At 35.6% G+C, this 18,315-nt stretch overlaps 1 protein-coding gene across 1 annotated transcript in view; it reads right to left on the reverse strand.

The window, feature by feature from the left end:
* Window positions 1-18,315, reverse strand: part of EMB (embigin) — a 43,149-nt gene that overhangs the window by 13,062 nt on the left and 11,772 nt on the right. The window contains exons 3-4 of the mRNA XM_069492383.1: window positions 4,735-4,921; window positions 4,410-4,498 (exon numbers count right to left, since the gene is read on the reverse strand). Of these exons, the coding sequence (XP_069348484.1) occupies window positions 4,410-4,498; window positions 4,735-4,921 (276 nt within the window). The remainder of the gene's footprint in view (window positions 1-4,409; window positions 4,499-4,734; window positions 4,922-18,315) is intronic.

Below are 18,315 nucleotides of genomic sequence, written 5' to 3' on the forward strand. Positions count from 1 at the left end.
CTTGAGAAACAAGAAACTGTTTAAATGACAAAATGTTGAAGGCTCAATTAGGTTGAACCACAAAACATTTTATTCTGTATTGTTTTTCTCATAGTAGAGCCAGTTTCTTCACTAGATACTGGAGGCTGTGGCAAGTATGGATATTGGTCTGTGGAGCGAGGTCCCTGTTGACCTGTGTATAAATTTCTTCCTCTCATTCAACCTTCCTGTTTTCTAGCCCTAGATAGGAGGATGTTCCTGGGTTGGTCATATTCCGTAGTATTGATTGGAGCTTTTTTAGGAAAATTGGGAATGGTGGCATAAATAACTCAGCTCCATGCTCAGCATTATTTTTTTTTTTTCCTAGTTCAAGAGGGTGTGTCTTCTCTCTAGAGTGGTAAGTACCAAACTGAGTTTAGGTTGTGAAGGAATAGGCTTGTCTGCTTTGGTTTAAGGCAAGACCTAGCTGAGGAAAAGGAAGCCAGCCGTCCATGTGGTCAAGCCTTCCAAGGATTTCCACAGCAAGGTTTGCTCCAAGGCTGGCCAACATTAAAATGTTTCGGTTTCCCATTTGTGTGCATATTTCCATATCTGAGATTTTGTTCTGAGAGGGAGTAACTGGACCAAGCGAGAATTCAATTATTCTTGGATATTCTGACAAAGCTCTACTGATCTATCAGCTCAATATTCTTTCTAATCATACTTGCTTCCAAAATACCCAACAACTGGTGTGGTTTTATTAATTGGTGAAGTACAAGAACATAAAAGCATTTGAGGGATAAAATCCCACTTGGAAAGATCAACCCTGTTTTAGAAGTGTCAACTAAAGACCTGCCGATCAAGCAGGGATTGGACCTTGGCTAAACTAGGGATCCTTTTCTGAAGCTCCAAGTTTCCTTCCAAACCTCAGGTAGAGTCGAGCCACACTTCCTGAGTTCCTTGTGGAGAGGGAGAAGTCACCTTAGTGCAGCTCTGGAACTATACAGTGACCTAAAGCCAGGCTAGGCTCACCTTAAAACAAACACTGCTTTGAAGTGCAGACTTTGTGTCAGGCACTAGTGAAGGGCATAGTTTCTGCTTTCCCAGGTTGTTTATCTCCCAGATATCCTATTTCTCAATCTCAGCATGCTTTTTTTCTGGTGATTAGGTCATGCTTTAACAGGAAAATATGTGTTGAAATAGGATCAAAATATTGAGATTTACTCATAGGCTAAGTATAAAAAGTGGAAGAAAGGTAACGCTTGGGAGATAAACACAGAAGATACGCTACTTTTCAGAAAGTCTCTATGAGATAAATACTTGGGAAGCATACTTATGGCAGCTGAAAGGGGCTTTTCAACAAAAATCTTAGGTATTCTATGAGATTTGGGTGAGAAACACATGGTTACACTATTAAACCAACACCATTAAATATTAAGATCAGACTGTGAACTGCAGATAACTGACAATGACTAAGGGATGACATGGAGAAGTTGAGACCAAAATTGTTTTCTTGTCTGGCCCCGAAACTAATGCCCAAAGTAACATAATCCCTTCTTCTGCTCTGCAACATATGGCTGATAACCATATTGTCAAAGACTGCTAACTGGATTTCAAATGTGGGATTCAGGACTGAAGTCCCAGCTGATGCTACTATGCTATTTTTACATACTTTTGACTTTTTGGAGCCTTCTAGGAGAAGACAGCTAAGCCATGACAGGTTTCACAGCATTTGGTACTATCAGATCTCACCATGACTTGCAAAAAGTTCTTGTTCTTTGCCAATTAAACGTCTGCATACTTTCTACTAAGACAGTTTAACATTGATGAATATATGTAAATATTCTGAGTAGTTTTAGTAACTACTCAGAATATTTGACCCACTACTGAGAAACACCCATCTTTCTCAGGTGAAATGTTATCACCACCATATTAGCAGTTGCAAGCTTCCAGTGTATACTTGTGCCATCTCCCCTGTCCTGGTGTCAACAGCTAAACACACAAAGTCAGCAGGATTTTTGGCATCGTGCTAATAAGTGATGTTGAGACCCTTTTACAATCTTGTAGTCATGCATCAACCAGCTTCCATAAAGACAGAAGCAGGGACTTTGCTGATGAATCATTCTGAAGGTTCAGGCTCATGCACTATAGTTGACTCATGTAGTCAATGGCAGAAAAAAAATTTTGGCTCAATTTAAAATAGAGAATAAAACAGGCTTTTATCCACATTCAATCGTAATACTGCTAACAAAAAATAATTATTCTTTTTAAGAAAAACCATAAGCGAACCATGTGGGAAAAGAGGATAATCAGACATTTACAAAAATATTCATTGTTCTATAAGCCTTACAGACCTAATTAAATAATTATAACATGAATTGTTCTGTAGATGCCTTTAAATTCTACTGAAATAAAATTACTTCTCCAAGCAATATTCAATTCAGATGAATTATAGAGAATTGTTTTACCAAAGAAGATCCGGAAGGACCCACCTTATGAATTTTATAAATATCTTTAGGATATAGTACATACTTAAAAACCAAATTCATGTTAAATGGGCATTAAAAATGAATTAGTTAAACTAAACTGCTTCAAGCAAACTAGAAAAAAAAAGTAAATATTCAATGACTCTTTGCCTTCTGTAAAGACTTGATTTAAAACCTAGGCCTTGTGTTCATGTTCCTGGCTCCAGCTGGCAACATCTAAGCTATCTCAAAATTACTGAGGAATCAAGAGGCCTTCCCTAAGAAAACTTGGCATTAAATGTATTGGTATGTTGAAAAGGAAAACACTTTTGTTAATCTTCACAGTAGAGGCAAGAATGATCACTTCCATATATTTAAGTAATTTATTACAAGAGAGCTAATAGAAAAAATGTAATATATTTAATAAACTTCAAGCAGGCATGACTAGTATATATTTCCAGAGAACAATGCTATTTCAAAGAAAAACAAAAACAAATCTGTGTTTAAAACTGAATCACCTGGGAGCACTTTAAGTCACAAGATTTGATGAGCATTTCCTCAGGACCCATAGGCCTTCTTGACATATTTTTAAAAGACTCAATAAAATATGTTTATGGGAGTTTTGAGTGTGGGGGTGTCTAATATTCTTTTTTGCTTATTTGGAGGGAAGAGAAAAAGAAAAAAGAAAGAGAAAGAAAAGAGAGAAAGAGGAAAGGAAAGAAGGATAGAGGGAGGGAAAGAAGGAAAAAAGGGAAAAAAGACAAGGAAAAGGAGAGAATAAGGGAATAGGAGGGGAAAGGAGGGCAGAGAGAAGAAGAAATGGGAATGAAAGGGGGAAGGAAAAGGAAACAGAGAGGAAATATATATGGTGTAACTATTCCTTTACTGAGTTAAATCAGGCAAATAGAGGAAGGAAAGTTAAGAAAGAATATACATGATGAAAACAATCAAAGAATGCTACTAGTTATGTGCCTTTGGAGAGACCAAAGTATATAAATACAAGGATTTATTATATTTACCAAGTTGGAGCAACTACAAAACCAAGCAAAGGCAGAGAAGACTCAGTGAGGGATACAGGAGTGAGGTGCCTTAGACCACAGCAGTGATGAAGCAGGCCATCCTGCTATGGGTGGGGCCTTGGGGATCGTATCTAGGCTTTGTCAGAGCAGCTAGTCAGACATCAGAACTTTTAGGAAAACAAAACTTTTAGAGAACGATTTTCATGTTCCCTGGGAAATTAATGCAAAGCAGAGCCCAAAGAAGCCAATATGGTGACAAATTGCATTCCCCAAATACTGGCATGGATACTATCATTCATTTATCTACCATAAACTATGAGGTTTTTCATGAAGATAATTATCCAACTCAAACAACTAGCCCTCATTTTGGGACTCAGATCTTCTAAAGTTTTGGTTTAATGATAATAATAGTAAAATACTTTGATAGGCTTGTTCCCATGGGAGAGAGCTGTGGATGATATTCTGAGATTTGTATATATTTTTAAATGTCCTTACTTGGTGAGATGAAAAGTGGGCAAACCCTGTGCATCTCCATGTTATTTTTAAATTTTATGAATCCCTAAAATTCCACATCCTGGAGCCACGGATATAGAACATCAAATCATATTCTCACAGGCAGGAACACAATAACTTGGAAATCTGGAGGACTATTTCAAAAGCTCCATATTTTAGAGAATAAATAAATAAATAAATTCAAGAGATTGATATGATTTACAAATAACCTGGTAGAGTGGCCTTCTGAACTAATACCTGTGCTTTAAATTGGGGAGTGGAAGAAAGCAGGAGGGAAGTGGATTGGGAGATTCAAGACCATTTTCAAGGTTGCCTCTTGTGATTCAGTGGAAAGTATTTTCTTTCAGCTATATTGTTTATTATGGTAATGATTATTTAAAAATAGGGGAAGATTTAGAAATCTCAGAACATAAAGCCAAAGTTATTAATTAATCTTCAAGTTATTAATACTGACCTCTGAAATTAAATGTTCCCCTTTGTTCCTTTTCCTCTTGAAAGACACAAGAATAACTTCCCATTTGTTTGCTATTAATGATGGTGAACCTAAAGATAATTCAAGATATTAATATAGGCTTAGTTCTCAAAAACCTTCTTAATGAAAATGAAAAGACTTAGCCATTAATCAAAATTTAAAAATAGAGATAATTCTGTAAATATGCAAATTAGAATATTAGCATAACATTCAAGTGACTGCAAAGGAAAGAATGTTCAGTCAACAAAAATACTTAGAATTGAGCTAATTTTGTCTAGCAATAGTGGTTAGGATTTTATATACTCACGTGTGTTGGGTATATAGGATGTTTCCTGTTGCATTGATAAGATAATCATTCCCAAGTATTTCATCATCTTTTTTCCAAGTCACATTTACTGAATTCAAATCCCTAGATGTTGTTAACTGGCATGTGAGTTGTATATTAGAAGGTCTGTCTAAAGTGATATTTTTTTCTACTGGCATACTGGAATGTTCTATTAGCACAAAAGAAGACAAAATGTGAAAGGTACATTTGGGGGAAATCCAACATACATTTTAAGTTATTAAGAACAGTATTCTACCAACAATTTCTTAACGTAGCATTCATTTGTTTGAAGCATTATTCCTCTGTCAACATAGATTTGGTTCCCGTTCTTATTCTCTTTCACTGGCACACCTGAAGACACGTTTTCATCTAACATTAACAGAATCACAAAAGCCCAAGGCTGTGACATTTATCTCGTTAAAATCTCTGTAGCTGAAGGGAACATAGGCGGGAGAGAACTGTAAAACGTGTGTGCCATATGCTCTGACAGTGTAGAAACAGCACAACTGTAAAGACAAACACACAGGTGGGGTGAGAATGGAGTGGCTGCTTTAACTCTTTTCAGTAATCATGTCGTGGGTAGCTACTACAAGAATGATTCTTGTGCAATGTGGATTTGAGCGATAGACTATATTTTACCATTCCCAGTCTTCTGAAAAAGCTGTAGGGGGGCTGGATATAGCTATAGATGTAAGACACAATTTAAATAAGTATCCTGTAGCTCTGAATTTTAACTGAATTTAAAATGTCAGTATGAACTCATGAGGTGTTTACCTTAAAAGCGCACACACACACATATACATATATATTTAAGGGGTCCAGAATATGCCACTGTAATGTAAATATTTTGAGCAGAAGACATTTGAGTTCCTGAAATCTCTTCTCTGACTAAAAGCAGAGCCTCCCGAAAGAACTCAAAACAATCTCAATTGTCATAAATCCCCTCCCTAGGAGCAACAGGGAAGATTGCCTGTGATCACCAGACAGAAGTCTTCACACCACACCCAAATAGACACTGTCACAAAACTATCACATCTCCCATCTAGTCTCCCAAGGGCTCATTTATCTTTCCAAAAAGTCATTTGTTTTTCCATAAGTGGACTTTCCCCCTCCTATTACTCTATTAAGATGGTATATAAGCGCCAAATTCTAACTGCTCCTTTGAGCCACATTTTGTTCAGTGAACCCCGGTGCATACAGGATTAAGCCTGTCTTTTGTTTTGCTAATCTCTCTTTTGTCAGTTTAATTCTCCGAACCTAAAATGGTTAAGGGAAAGTTTTTTTCTCCCTGACAGTTTGGCAAGGAGGATGGGATGGCTGGGGCTCCCCAGCAGATTTTGAGCCTGCAGTTGAGATCTAAGGACCAAGCCGGCAAGTGTGAGCCTCACTAACTAGTCTCCCAGATTTCTGCTGAGGGTCCAGTCAAGTAAGGGCGGTAACAGCCTCAAGTCTTTTCTTCTTCAGTTTAATACTCAGACTCGCAACCACTAATTCTGCCAACACATACCCACACCCACACACAAATACACCCTAGTTATAAAGGATATATAAAGCCAACTTTAATTTTGAACAGTGGGAAACAGGCCGGGAGCAGTGGCTCACACTTGTAATCCTTTGGGAGGCTGAGGCAAAAGGATTGCTTGAGGCCAGGAGTTGAAGACCAGCCTAAGCAAGAATGAGATCCCATCTCTATAAAAAATAGAAGAATCAGCTGGGCATCCTGGCACATGCCTGAAGTCCCAGCTGCTTGGTAGACTGAGGCAAGAGGATCACTGAAGCCCAGGAGTCTGAAGTTACAGTGAACTATCATAACACCACTGCACTCTAGCCTGGGTGACAGAAGGAGACCCTGTCTCAGGGAAAAAATAGAAAAAGAAAAAGAATGCTCATAGGAGCTTTATGCAGAACACCGGGAAATAAAAGAAAAATATCAAGCGTGTACCTTGCTTGTCCTAGATACTAATTGTAGTACTGGCTAACAAAATAGTAAAGAAAGAAAGCTTTCTCTTTATAGAATTCCAGCAAATAAATAAAAAAGAAAACACAGAATATACTACAATGATGTTGCAACCCATAGTAAATGATCGTTCTAGGCATTTTGCATCAACTGCTGCAATAATCTCAAAAACAGAATTATGTGCCTCTTGAGGACGAACCCCACCACCTAGGAAGTAATCTTGTCAAAAAGGGGGGGTGTCTTGAAACTGATTAAGTCTCTAGATCCAATTCTCAGTTTATAGGAAGTACAGAATGTGGAAGAACACACTAAACTACATCTCATGAAAGTAATCAACAAAATCCAGATTGTGGGAAAACTCTGTAAGATAAATGATCTGTTTTTTTCAACAGATAAGTTAAAAAAGAGAGAGAGAGAGAAATAGGTTTGTTAAGGAAACCTGCAGATTATAAGATACTTAAAAATGGCTTTAAAAGAAAAGCAAAACTAAGCTCTAATACTTAGATCCACACCTGGGTAATAAAACAATATAGAAAAGCAAGGAAGTGAGAATAAAAATCAGAATAGTGGGAGTTACTCTTAAGGGAAAAGGAAAGAGCTGTATTTGGGAGAGGGCACGGCATTACATAAGCAAATTTCTCAAGTTCTTCTAATACTCAATAATGGTATGGTATAATTAAAAGTAGAATGTAGAGCCAAAATGTGGAAAGAAAAAATAAACAGAACTTAAATGAAATATTATATTACTTTTAATTACATTTAAAACTTTACAAAATGCTTTCTTAAGCAATGACCAGGTGCAAAGTTTGCAAACAGTAAAGTGCTTTGTGAGCACATGCTTGAAATAAGTGCTTGTATAATTGCAAAATTGCTGAATTGAATTTTATGCTGAAAACAAAAAATAACATTTGATGTCTCTAGAATATTGCCAGACACTACCTATTCCTTGAAATTCCCCTTACTTGGCTTCTATTTCATTACCCTACAAGACTCTAAATATTTTGCTAGCCACACAAAAATTCTTCCAATTGCCCCTTAAATGTTGTTGCCACTTGGAATTTTGCTCTCTGGTCTCTATACTTCTCCATTTGAGATTCCTGCATTGGATACAACTTTTACCTCTCATATTCCTTATCTGCAAAACTCTAAGCTCCATTCAAGACTTCTTTCTTGATCTCCAGGCCTCATAACTCCAGGTGTCTACTGAGCATCTAAACCTGGCTATCCCATGGGTACTTCAAACTGAATATATCCAAGGGAGATCCATTAGCATTTCCTTCCCCTGACCTCTAACACTGAATCACATACTGCAGTATTCACTTGATTCTACCTCTAAAATATCAATCAAATTTGCCCAAATTTCTTCAACCCTCCTTATTTTTTTCATTAGGACTAGCAAATGACCTCCTTACTTCTCTTGGCTACTTTTTCTTCCTCCATCTATTTTTTATAATGACACCAAAGTTGTCCTTCTAAAAGCAAAACTCAAATTATGTAACTGCCCTGATTAGATACTTTCCATTTGCAATACAAAGTATCTTTATATTGGATACCACAGTTTCCTTATTTGTAAAATGGAACAATACGTATTTCATGAGACTGTAAAAAGTACTATCATAAGAAAAGCACTAGAAACATAATTTAGCAATTGTTAAATAGCTAGCTACTTATTTCTCACCATTGTCTCACCTGGGAAATATAATAAAAACTAACATGTATGGTGCTAAGAGTTATATGTTGATTTTATCATTTAATCTTCACAACAGTTTTATGAGGCTTATGAGGTCAGTATAATATCATCTTCATCATCCCTACTTTATAAACAAAGCAAAGAGAGGTTGACTATCTTATCTAAGATCCCACATCAAGATGATGGCAGCACTGAATCTCAAATTTAGGTAAGACTGAGTCCAGATTCTCATAACCAACGGTATATATACCAAGACTCAAAGATATGAAATTCTCATGGCAATGAGATTATTATAACTTTATCACTTGCAAATTGTTGAACCAAGATTCTAAATGAAAGAAGATATTAATAGCAAATGAAACAAATTTATAACATAGCAATATACATTTTGAATGTAATGATAGATGAATGGTGTGATCAACACATTTAAAATATTCACATTTTCAGCTAACACTCTTTTACATAATTTAAAATGTAATATAGCCTTTCTTAGTGGCAGGCAATCCTCTAAGCCCTCACTGTTATTATCCAAGCTCTTACTGATACCCTAATTGTTTCCTATAATACTTTGCAGGTGCTTCTACAGCTTGTTTTCCTTCCTGTCAAGAAATGACAGCATCAAAAAAAAAAAAAATGTAAAAAAAAACTCTACCTTTTTACATATTTTGTGGTTAGCAAACAAACTAATGTGAGCTCAATGGATATTTCAACTTCCCTAATATTGCACAACAGCAATGTATTTTTGCTGTTTTGGAGTGTTGCAAAAACCTGCATGACATCTACATTTCTAAGACTATAGAAACTTGTGCAGTTTCTAAAACATATTTTCAAAGACTGTTCTTAAAACCATAAAGTAATTTATATCTGTCTAAATACATTCTTATTTTCATAATTCAAATTTTAAAAGCATATGGACCTTTCAGCAACTTTCAATCTTGAGAGAAATGATTTTTAGATCCTCTTGGGTCCATTTAGAACCCGATCTCTTTAACCATTCACTAGAAATAAAAGTCTACTTCATTTATTTTTGAAAAAGAACAAAATGGAAAAAGTCAATTAAAACTTCTTGTATAGGATGGTATTTTCAAACATGCTTTACTAAAAGAGTTAAATGAACTGTAACATGTACAACTGTTAGATGGACCCACTCTGATTAAAGCTGAGAAAGGAACTATGCAGCCCCATCAGCCCGACTTTTCCTTCATTTCACCACTGAAGTCAAGGAGGTCCCTTGTTACATCCGAAAATATGAACGAGACACGCAGAACCCTTACAGAGACAGTGAGAAGGCCACACTATGAGGCCAACGCTTCAATATGAAAGTGAAGTGATCAAAAAAGTGAAACACTCTCGATTTTAACATTATGCTATGCTTCTTACTATATGGACTTGAACTGACTTTATAAAATAACTACTCTGGATAACAATAAAATATCTTAAACCTCATATCCAAAATGTATAAAATAACAACACTGTTCTTTGAGTCCCGTAATTTTACCTCTCTCTCCAAATAAATCTCATATTGAAGTAAAGACTCATGATCATTTTTTCACTGAGTCTGTCAACAAGTTATTTATATGCCCTCTGATCAGTGCAATACTGATGTGATATATCACAAAATATAGGTGGTTCCTGAATTCCATAAGCTTAAAATGTAAAATTGCCAATGGGCACAGAGAAATCTGAAAGGATATAAACCCAATTTGAGTAAAAAGTATATATATGTTTTATATAATTTTTATATGTGTATAAAATCTCCAAGTCATTCCTTGGGAATCTCTCAAGACCTATGAACTATGTGGCTGACATTATATGAGCACAGCCTATTCTCAGCCTTTCAGGAAATTTTTTATACAGGCATTCTCAAAAGAAAGAATCCTAGAAAATGTGGAGTGCTTCTACACAGATGGAGCCAGGTTTACCAAAATAATTCAAAGATTTACCAATATTTTGAAACAATGTGCTAAAATTATTCAAGAGGAGATATTGGTTGAATTTTGTAAAATAAAGCTTCTGTTGGTCACAGTCCTCCTCCAATTCAGTTAGTCCCAGGTATTTTAATTTAATGATTATTTCTCTACTTTCTAAACTGATTTAAGATCATTTCAAAGAAAACTGAAAAATATTACACAATTCTATGTGAATTTCATAATTGCATAGTTCTTGTTTTCAACAATGTAATATTTAATTTGAGGAGATAACACTGAGTAATAATCCAACAATTAAATATATTTTTCTACAGCATAGAGAATTTAATAATATTGCAACTATTGCTTACATCAGTTACAGGAAAATTACAGCAAATGCTTACATTATTTTAGCAATCAAATAGGTTTGCTGCCATTATTTCCAAATAATTAACACAAAGTTAATCCAATACTGACATTTATCATATTTTTGGACGACCAGAATCTGAACACCCTTCCCCTCTCTAAAAGGTTTGGTGAAAGCAAAACCTTTCACTCACTATGGAAGCAAGATATCCCTTCCCTCTACCCCACTGAGGGCTAGATCTTGGCCACTTGACTAATCATATTCTCTCACTCAAGACTTGAAAATTAGAGAGAAGGATTTAAGGACCTAGGCAGAATTGAGAAATTAATCACAATAGCAAGGGTATCTTAGTTTGTTTGCATTGCTACATAGGAATACCTTAGGCTGAGTAACTTTTAAAGAAAAGGGGTTTATTTGGCTCATGGTTCTGCAGGCTATACAAGAACTGTGGCACCAAGTACCTGCTTCTGGTGAGGGACTTAGGAAGCTTTTACTCATGGAGGAAGGCAAGTGGGGAGCAGGTATGTCACCAGGCGAGAGAATGCGCAAGAGAGAGAGGAGGAGATGCCAAGATCTTTTAACAACCAGTTCTGACGTGAATAGAGCAAGAACTCACTCATTTCCTCGGGTAAGGCATCAAGCCATTCATAAAGGATCTACTCCCATGAGCCAAGCAGCCCCCACCCAGCCACCCCTCCAACAATGGAGATCAAATTTCAATGTGAGATTTGGAGGGGACAAATATTCAAACCATATCAAATGACAACTGTCTAGCAAGGATAATGGATCATTTATTCATTTACCCATTCATTCAACATTTATTTACTGAACACCAACTACTTGTATAACTGGGCTTGCAAAATGACCCCCTCCCTAAGTTATTTTTTTATTCTCCCTCTAATACCTCAGACTTTCAGAACAGTCAAGCCAAAAGAGCAGAACATTGTAATCCTCTTGCTTAACTATTAATAACTTTTCCACAGAACTTCCTGAGGACTCACCATACCTCACCAACAGCCAACTCCTGAATCAGACCACCTGCAGACTCTATGACTTCAAACTCCATACAACCTGGCCTGCATTCCACAGCACACTACAAAAGCGCTTTCCATTAGTTGGTTGGGGAGATGGATTTGAGAAATATTTCCCGTCAATCGCTTTCAATAAAGCCCTTTCTTCCCTGGCAATACTTGTCTCAGTAACTGGCTTTCTGTGCCGGGAACAACTAGACCTAGGCTGGGCCCCTTTTGCAATTGGTAAAACATGCCTTTCATTTATCCATTCATTCAATAATTTTACTAGAAATCTACCATGTGTCTTTGTTCTAGGCACTGACATCAAGAATCTAGTGCCAGCCGAAACATCTTAGGCATACCATTTCATTGTTCCTTGCTGTCCTCCTGACATCCTTGGCATTCTAGAACTTGGTTTCTAGCCTTTCCATCAATTCTGCTAGCCAAAATCTTTTATTCAATAAATTATTTCCTGCTTAGAGGGCTATAGATTGTTTCTGTTCTTGAGATTATAATCCTAGTCCATACATACCTATCAAGATTTATGTTCGATACTTCAACTATCCTTTTGTCCATTTAATGATTAAAACTCTATACTACTTATATCATTTGGCAGCTGATAAAGACCCATTTAAATTTTGAAATGGATTATCCTAATGGCATTCAAAATTATTTTAGTAGCACAACTATTTCAGAAATAAATCAGAGGAAATCTCAATGGAAACATACACACACACACACACACACACACACTACATAAAACTGATAAATATGTTGCTACAATTAATGAAGACTGGAGAGATGTAGAAAACATTCAAAATTGGCTTCTTCATGCCCCCATCTTCCTTCCCCATCATGGCTACATCACATAGAACAAAGGATTTAAAAAATAACTGGATTTCGTAAAGATGAGTTAAGCATAGAGACCTCAGGACCCACCAAATCAAGATGAGGGCTCATAAATACCTAATGTTAATTGAAAGCATGACCCACTACTTTGATAATGAACTTCTCCAAACTACAGGTGCTTCCACTTTGATGTCAGTCCTTGAGATTTTGTCTTATATCAGTGATTTATGTCTCATGGTATCAACTTCTGGGTTGCTACAAATACAGACACTCAGGTCTCCTCCCAAAGATTTGGATTCTGCAGGCCTAGGTCTATGCATTTTAGTACACACCCCAGTGACTGTCTCAGGTCATGGGCCTCCTTCACAGAGAGGGTTCCCTTAACTGGACACTGTTCCCAATAGTCTCTATCATACCACCTTTATTGACTTTCCAGAATTTGGCACTGTCTGATATTACCTTTTTAATTAATTTGTTTAATTATTTATTCATTGCCTCTCCCCACTGAAATATAAACTATATGACATTAGTGGAGAGGAGAGAGAAAGATAAGTTCACAGTGTTCACCACCACAAAATAGGCTTTCAATAAATTTTTGTTGAAACAATTTTAATAATGCAAGTGGCCCCTAGAACACAGTATTTAAAATACTGAGTCATTTCTCTAGACAGATAATGTACCCAGCCTTAGACTGAAGGTTCTGGCCTATTAAAACTCTGCCTCATGAAGTATATATATAAGGAATTCTAGGCATAAAGTATTTAAGAAAATATGCAAGAAATGTTTAAGAAGTTCTTGTCTCACATAGTTGATTCATTCATTGGCCAAAACAAATTTGTTCAGTATTTTTATATGCTATGCGTGATACACAGGTGATTTAAAAATTGTTCATCTAGCTGGGGAGATAGGATTCAAATAAAAATAACTACAATTAAGTTTAACAGCAATAGATATCCTAAATCAAATGAGATCTAAATCATAGGTGATAATATAGTATCACAAAAACATTAACTCTCTCCAAAATTAATCTACCTAGTTGATGAAGAATCAGTCAAAACCCAAAAGTACTTTTTATGGAACTTGACTTTTAAAAGTCTACATGAAAGAATAAAAGCCCAAGAAATAGAAAACCTATTTTTCAAAAAGAACAAAGATAGAATGTTTGAAAAATTAATATTAATGATGCTATAAAATGCCAAGAATTTAATGGAATAATATAGGCAGAATTTTTTAGACTGCAAGCCAAAACCGTTTGGTGCATCAGGAAATCAACTTAGTAGTTATCATCAGATTTGTTCTTTAATGGTTTAAAAGAGAAGAGAACCCTCTTAGGTGTGGGTGTTGTTTAATGAATGTTTTTTCACACACACGTGACTGTGTGAGTGGTGCATCAGGTTACAAGGCAAAATTTATTTCTTTGGGTAGCACTTTAACAAATTTGATAAACACTGAAAGAGTAGAAAACAGAATTTTTGGAATTGGAGATACAATTAGGGTGATATTTCAAAGCTATTAGAAAAAGGAGAACTATTCAGTTAAGAGTATTGAGACATTAACTATCTGTACAAAATATTAACAATAAAGTTAATTCCCTGTCACATACAAAACATAAAACTATATTCTAGATGAGTTAAAAAGTAAAGGGTTGAAAAACTATAAAAACAGTAGCAGAAAATATAATGAAATTTCTTCACAATCAAAAATACCATGTAAAAGTTTAAACACAAGTGGGAGAAAATATTTGCAACTTCTAGAAAAAATACAGAATAAGTATCCAAAATTTATACCTAACTCAAATAAATTTAAAAAAATAAACTTAAAAGCAAAATGGATACAGGCTATTAACAGATAAACACATAAATACACACATACAAAAGTATGGCTAACTCCAAAATTCAAATTAAAACAAAAATAACACAGCTTTTCACAGTCACTGGCAAAGACAAAAGAGTACAATGATATCAAGGACTGGTAAGAAGGTAGGGAAAATTATCATCAAATATGTGGGTAGGGATAAGGGACAAACTTTCAAGATACTTTGAAGGGCAATTTGAAAGTAACTATTAAAATAAAAATGTATATAATTTCTAACTGAGCTATTCTACTATACTTTTTTTTATTTATTCTAGTGAAACATTCACAATTATGCCAAGAGATATGTATGTGTTCATTGCTATGTGGTTTACAACAGAAAAAAATATATTAGCGCACTAGGGTCCATTAAGAGAAAAATGTCTAAGTAAAGTGGCATATTTATACTGTGCATACAGGAAAAAAACTAGATCCATATGTAATATGGCTACATCTCCAAGAACTAATGTTGAATGACAGAAAGCGATTTTCAGAACAATACATATGGACTTATACCACTAATATGAAAAAATACAAAGCAATGGTTTCTATGGATGCACACACAGAAATACACACAGAGCATGGGAAAAAAACACACTGAACAGAGGTCGCCATTGGAAAAGAAGAGACAGAACAGAGATAAAGTGGTGGATGGTTGGTTCAACAGGACTCAACAGTCATATTTTATTTTTATTTTATCTCCAGAAGTTCTATTTGGCTATTTTTTAAACCTTCTTTTTCTTTTAATAGCATGATGTGATTTCTCATGTATTTAATATTTGTTCTTTTATGTCCCTACTTAGTATTTCTATGATCTATAGCTCCGGAATGTCTAATCCGATTGCTCCTTAGCTCCCAGTGTTAGGGGTTGCTTTATTGTTTTTCATATTTCTGTCTTGTGACATGTTGGGGCATGTGTCAGAAAGGATTTTATAGCCAGGGTGGACAATGCATCTTTCCACAGACATTTTTCTATTGCTTTCCTGTAGAAATATTACCTGCCGGGGGTCACTTTTGTGTTATTTCTCAACTTTAAGGCTGGACAAATATAATGCAAGTAATGTAAATTTGTGATCTAAACCTTGCTGAGAATAGGCCCATGTCTTTGAATAATCAGAGAAATCTTTGGGGATTTGAGGTGATTTTTTTTTGGTTGTTTAAATTTTTAATATTATTTTTATTTTTATTTTTTTTCAAAAGTATTGTGCTTTTATTAAAAAACAAAAAATACAATCAGGTACTGTCCAGATGTGTTCTGGAAAGGAAGATCTCTTTAAAAATCCTTAGTTTTCATCATCATTATTATATTAATATTATTTTTAATTGAGAGATAACAATGGGAGTGTTTTGTTTTTAATGCAAAACAAGGCTTTAAAAAAGTCAACTTGTCATCTTATACTGCCTGTTGATTTTTTTTTTTCCCTAGGTCAAAGCTTTCACTGTCTTTGTAACCTAGGAAGCATCAGCTTTCTGGTGGTTTTCAATTCCAATTCCCCTCCTTTCATGAATTCAAGGCCTTGTTTTTATATTTCTGTGGCTCTTAAAACTCAAGTGCCTAAGCAACAAACACAGGAAATCTAACACAACATCAATTCAGAGGTTTGAGGCCCTGATCACCAGTTTTGGTCAGTGGAAACTGTCTTTACTTTTGTATACTTAGCTATGTATTTTAAAAAATGTTTTACTATATTTTAGATATTAGTAGTTGTGGCAGGAGAGTTTTCTAAATCTAATAAATTAGATTCTCTAATTTATTACAATGATGGAAATAATATTTTAATATTTTAAAAATTGAATTTATCTTTACTTATGTAGTTAAAAATTGATAAACAAGAGTTAACACCTATCCGAGAAACAAAAACAGTGCTTCTCTAAATGTATTTTATTGAAGATGTGGCTTTTGACTCAATCAATTCTCAGACATAGGAAAGATGATGAGAACACCAGCAGGATGGAGGGAAGAGATGGGTCCCACTTACGATAGGGGGTCCTGTGCCTGTGATTCAACACCATCATCCAACTTTGTGGTAAGACTTTATTAAATGTTAACCATGAAGATATATTAAACCATATGTCTTCTCATGATGAGGGGGATGGGGAACATGTGCAGGGCTCTCCCTTTTTATGTATAGAACAGTGGGGGTAATTTTCAACTGGGGATCATCTTGCCCTCCAGGGGACACTATCTAGCGATGTTTCTGGTTGTCACAATTTAGCAGGTACTACTCATATCTCATGGGCAAAGGCCACGAATGCTAATCATCCTGCAATACACAAACAGCCGCCACAACAAAGAATTACCCTGTCCAAAATGTCAGTATTTCCATTAATGGGAAACCCTGATGTAGAACAAAAGTCACTGGCAGCCACTGCCACTTGTGTTGCTAGGGGATCACTCTTCCACTTTCTCTTTCTCTCACTCTCTGTGAATGTTAGGACTCACGATTTTTTCTCTGTACATCAACAGTCTATACATCAGATCTGATGGATGCCTCTAAAAAATATCATAAACAGTAACACCTCATTGGAGTTATTCTAGAATCTCTGCAACAAAGTGTCTAAACGGCCACAGGCAAGGACTCTTGCTTCTTTTCTTCTTCTCGATCACCTGACCCTAGAATCTGATCAGTCCTAGGCCGCCTCTTGACGCCCTGGCTGCAGGTAACATGGCTGTCCTTTCTCACCTTGGCTAATCTTTCCAAACGTTACATTGTGCTTTAATCTGTCTATCTGCAACTCCAGTATTTGCATATGCTACCTCCCTGCCTCACGAGGACTTTGCCGGGACAGCTGCTCACATCTCAGCATGGTAAATAAAATGTGCCACTGGGTCAACATGGGAGAGCTGATGCCAATACTACCTGGCTGGCCAAGAAAACTGTCAGCTATTTTGATTTTATTCTCTATGGCTTAAACTACAATACACCAGTTGAGACACTCAACAGTAATATGAAGACGGGAGAAAAACTAAAAGTAACAATACAGAAACATAATACATGTAAACCATTAATTTTAATTATGGTAACACAATGAATTCTGAAAATTATTGACATTGGGAAAGTTCATATAGTGATACACACATAGTCCATTATCAAAAGATAGGTTTTAAAAACCCAGTGGTAGCAGAGAGAAAAAAATACTTTTAGTTTTAGTCAAGTCAATTATGTTTTCACAAAGTCATTATTAAACAAATGCAATTTCTAAGACTAACTTTTTTAGAAATAAAGTAATTAAAATAGCTTTATTTTCATAGTCAGCCTTCTTAAAATAGGTGTAATTGTTTTTAATAATGCTGTTCAAAGAAATGAATAATTGGGTATTAAGAAAGGCTGCAAAGCTAACAATTAATAGTATAAACTGCCTGGGTTGAAAACCACGAGCTCCAACTTAGGGCCTGTGGTTCTGGTCGGTTCACTTCATTTCTTTGTGCCTCTCTTTCGTTGTCTGCATATTACAAATAATAATAATACTCACCTCATAAGATTGTTATAATGATTAAGTTATATTTAGAAATATGCTCATGGTACATAGATGACATTCTGAGTTTGTAAAACAAAAAAGTGGATGTATGCAGACAGCATGATCAGGCTGTGGTCAGCCGATTATGTCCTAAGTTTTAATGTTTGCTCAGATTTACAGCGAACTCAAGTTCAAGAGTCTGTGAGGAACAGAAAAGCCTGACTAAAGTTTGATCAAGCCAAAGTAAAGGTAACTAATGGACATTTGTGAACAATTGGTCTCTTTATGGCAGTAGGAAATAGTGGTTTTAATAGTACTATTAGAATAAAAAAATAGTTATGAGTTAAACGCTTTAAACAAGTTAACTTAATAACCAACCTGGCATCAATTAAAATGTCCATTTCTTGCTCTTGCCCTGAGCATTGACCCTTTGTTTCCAGGCCCCCGCTGTACTGCATAAGCAAGATGCC

The sequence above is a fragment of the Eulemur rufifrons genome, chromosome 17 (assembly GCF_041146395.1).
Source record: "Eulemur rufifrons isolate Redbay chromosome 17, OSU_ERuf_1, whole genome shotgun sequence".
In the NCBI taxonomy this organism is placed as follows: Eukaryota; Metazoa; Chordata; class Mammalia; order Primates; family Lemuridae; genus Eulemur; species Eulemur rufifrons.